The sequence below is a fragment of the Hakea prostrata genome, chromosome 5, assembly GCF_041222555.1.
Source record: "Hakea prostrata isolate BN-2017 chromosome 5, UWA_Hpros_2, whole genome shotgun sequence".
Classification (NCBI taxonomy): Eukaryota; Viridiplantae; Streptophyta; class Magnoliopsida; order Proteales; family Proteaceae; genus Hakea; species Hakea prostrata.
Genome location: NC_142604.1, coordinates 20,881,373 through 20,885,443, shown reverse-complemented (window position 1 = coordinate 20,885,443; position 4,071 = coordinate 20,881,373). Strand labels below are relative to the sequence as shown.

The 4,071-nt window shown below is 38.0% G+C and overlaps 1 protein-coding gene across 1 annotated transcript; it reads left to right on the top strand.

Annotated features, from left to right (window-relative positions):
* Positions 1-557: 557 nt before the first annotated feature.
* LOC149015668 (histone H4) lies at positions 558-1,287 on the top strand. Its single transcript, XM_089155791.1, has one exon. It carries the CDS (start codon positions 642-644, stop codon positions 951-953), a length of 312 nt encoding a protein of 103 aa, XP_089011917.1. The 5' UTR covers positions 558-641; the 3' UTR covers positions 954-1,287.
* The last annotated feature ends 2,784 nt before the right edge of the window (positions 1,288-4,071 follow it).

The following is a 4,071-nucleotide window of genomic DNA, read 5'->3' as shown; positions in this document are numbered from 1 at the left end:
AATCTGTTCAATTTGAATTTCATAAACCTTGGTTTGCAATTTGATTGGTGTTTGGGATGATAAGCACATTGGATTACATTGATTATGCCGTTGATGAATCCGTGTTGACTGCACTAAACGAAGGCATTGATGTGGCTGAGGAGATTGGTGGTCTCCTTCAACAACCTTGGGTTATGATCAGTGTAGAAAAGGGTTCTTTTTGTAAATTTGTAAAATTGAAAAACTTTTAGTATAAAAAAAGAAAGTTAGAATTACAATTAAATCCCGCACTTTCAATTGACACTGTTTGATTGTAATCTGTACACATGGCAGAATTTGGAGTAGCTGCTGCAAATAAAAATCAGTTATGAAAACTGTCAATCCGTGGCTGCAGCCCTCCCACAAGCGGACCGTCGATTGGCATGTAATCGACGACTCATACTCAACCAAACAATTTCACGTGGATTGATACTATCACGCGTGGTTTGAAGTTTTTAACACCGAAATCAACCGATAGCGCAAAAAGCCCCGCCAACAAAAGATTTCAAAATTTCATCTATAAAACCAATTCGATTCTCATAGCCAATTCATCCAACTGAAAAGCAGGCAGTTCTCTCCTTTCAAGATTCAAAGCTCTGCTAGAATCGCATAAGCTCCCAAAAATGTCTGGTCGTGGAAAGGGTGGTAAGGGTTTGGGCAAAGGAGGCGCAAAGCGTCACAGGAAGGTTTTGCGGGATAACATCCAGGGTATCACCAAGCCTGCGATTCGTCGTCTTGCCAGGAGAGGAGGTGTTAAGAGGATTAGTGGTTTGATTTATGAAGAAACCAGGGGTGTTCTTAAGATCTTCCTTGAAAACGTTATTCGGGATGCTGTTACTTACACAGAGCATGCAAGGAGGAAGACTGTGACAGCCATGGATGTTGTCTATGCGTTGAAGAGACAGGGCAGAACCCTTTACGGATTCGGAGGTTGAGTCTCTAGTTAGGGCAACCTTTTTATCATTCCAGTTAAAAATCAATGGTGATTGTGGATTTTGATTGTGTTTGCTCCTGAGGTTAGTTATAGAACATTTTCTGATTAAAAGTAGAAGAAACATGTACTGTAGGTTGTACTTTCTCTTAAATTCTAGTGTGGTTAATGGCTTCTACTTCAATCAGAAGACTTATTATTAGATTTTCAAATTTCAAATTTTATTTCTTCCCTTTGAGTTTTTCAGAACGAAATGGATCTACTGATTTACAGTAATAAACCTATTTGATTGCATTTGGGGTTGATTGATTGGTGGATATGAAAGGGTGAAGCGTTTGTTTTCTACCATATCTGATATGGCATTGTTAGATGTCATGGATGTGGATGGCTGTTGCTCGGCGTATGGGTCTAGAGTCTAGACTATCTACATTTTCTCCCATTAATGAATTGATAAAATTTCTTTCCCTTTTCTGTTTTTAGAGCTTTCCTGTGCGGCTGTGCCTACTGAGTGGCTTTATTAATCCAATCCTGGGATTACAAACCATTTTGATATCACAATAATAATCAATGTGGACTTATCTGGAGATGATTTGATAGAGTTCACCAATTTGAGGAATAGTCCACTGATACAGAGAAAATGGTAATTGCTTAATGTAATGTGAGACAATGGATGAAATTTGGTTCGTATTTCTAACAGTATGAATCCAATAAACTCTTACATGAATGTCCACTGGATTGTGGTTTCAAGATCTGAAATTATAGTCTAACAGTGCCTCCACTGCTGTGATGGGACCTTTCTTAGGGCTTGTTTGGTTGTGTGGATCCAGCCATTTGAAATCCCTAGACTCATGAATGAGTTTTTTAACCCTGTTTGGTTGGAAGACATGAGTCCATTCATAAATCCACCCATTTCAAAATATAGCCTACAAACCTGAATGAGTAGAATTCAGGGGTTAGGGTGAACTGAGTGGAATGACACTTGCTTATAAAAACTCTTGAATGAGCAGATTTCATTTTACGGAACGAGACTCTCTGAACTCGAACTCTTCGAACGAACAAAGATCCTGTGGACGAACGACACGAAGCCTCTTTCTCCTCTCAAAATCTTCTCTTCTCGAAATCTCCTCCTCTTGGCAGTGATTTGCTCGCATTCATAGTTCATTGTAATCTTCTTCTCTTTTCATGGACGCGTTCGGTTGTTAAAAATAATGGAATCAACCCTGCGAGTAATGAAGGCGATTTTCTTCTTTATCTTTCGCTTCTGCGTCGTCTCTAAATTTTAGACTTGTACTTTCGGAGGTTCTTTCTTCTTCTCAGCAGTCAGACTACACTCTCTCAGGTCCAGCAAGGTTCGACCCATTCATCTATTTCTCTCATTTCTCTTGAAGCTGGTATTGTATGCTTCGATATTTATTGAAAAAGATTAGTTTTTGTGTTCGATCTGTTGTGAAAATGTCATTTTATTTTTTGTTTTTATCCCAACTTTATTTCGTGTAGGGTTTCTTTAGTTCAATTATCGTGCTTCTACCTGATTTCGATCAGTGTTTGTTTGGTTAATCTATAGATGATTGAGATATCTTGTGGGGTTGGTGAACTACCTGTTCACTATGGCTCTGTGTGGGCTGCTTTCTGTTTTCGATCTGTTTAGCTTCTATTTTGAGTCCTTAGAAGGTAAGGATGGATTAAATACTAACCTTTCTAGCACTTCTACTGGTTTCTTGCCAGCCCCTGGCTGTAGAACTTTTCTATTTTACTCGTCTGGTTCAAATTACTATCGGTTTGTCCTACAAGGCCGGACATATTTGATGGGTTATCAGCTCCATCACTAGGATTGACTCCAGTCCAGCCTTGCTTCTTACCTCTTACTCAGGAATATACCCACTTGTATTTGGTGTTTACGATCCTCATCCTCATGCATTCTCTTTATCTTTCAATGTAGGAACGAAGTGAAATTGATTAATAAATTATGGCTCAACCAGGTTGTTCCTATTTTTAATATGATCCAAAATGAATAATATTGGACTCGGCAAAGTTGATTTTGATAATGAGAACTTATTTCCTTACAAAAGACTATTATAATGTGAATTAATAGATTCCAAATGAAGAGGATTAAAAAATTACAGTGAATAGGTCTGCTTAACCCATTTTCTTGATAAAATTCACTGCTCAACCCATTTTCTTTGTATTTTCTATACTTTATTGAAGAGGAGTATCAGTCAATCCTTGAAATGTTTGGATTTGTGTGTTGACATCTGCAAAGATTCCCAGGTGCATTGTGTGCATTCCTGCAGCCATCAACACCCAAACCCTCTCCTTAGTCTAATCACCCCCCATAACCACACCAAAAAAGGTATGTTCCGGGGAACTTATTATGCAAGATTGATCAATGATAGATTTGTTATTTGATATTTTCCTTTTCAACCATAGATAGGCTTTCAATTTGATATTTTCCTTTTCAACTAATACTGCACTGCATCTAAATATTTTGGCTTTTGTTGTATCATTATGCAACTGTGTGGGGGGGGGGGGGGTGTTGTGACGTATTATCTCTGGTGCCATAACTGATTCAAACTGCTTTGAGACCTGTTCACTTCAGTTTGTTTTTGACCCCACAGCCAATGAGGATTTCTGGGAAGGTTACTTATGAATGGTGATTCCTCAATTACACACCATCCTGTACAGAAAAGGGTTGTGATGAGAAAATCATAGCTTTCTGTTAGTTGTGTCTGACCTGCATAAACTCTCTAACTAAATTTATAACCCTTCTGTTTCAAAAGAATGCAGCTTGGCCCAAGACTCAACCAAACTGCATCTGACTTTTATCTGAGTCAAATCTCGCTAACATCTCCAGACCTTGTGTTTGGAGACTGATTTTATTTATTTATTTATTTATTTTTCGTTTATGTGGACCAGAATATGTGTATTTAAAGTTTGTGGGGATGGTCTTTGAAAAATGGCTGTGGATGGAGAAATATGTTAACTGATTATAATTGCAAGATGCTAGGGTAGCCAACCCAACTGACACCATACTTTTCAAATCTAGAACATGACGCAAAGCAGATCAAATATCTGATTAAAAGACAGTATAACAGCCCTAGTAAAAAAAAAATAAACAATTAGAA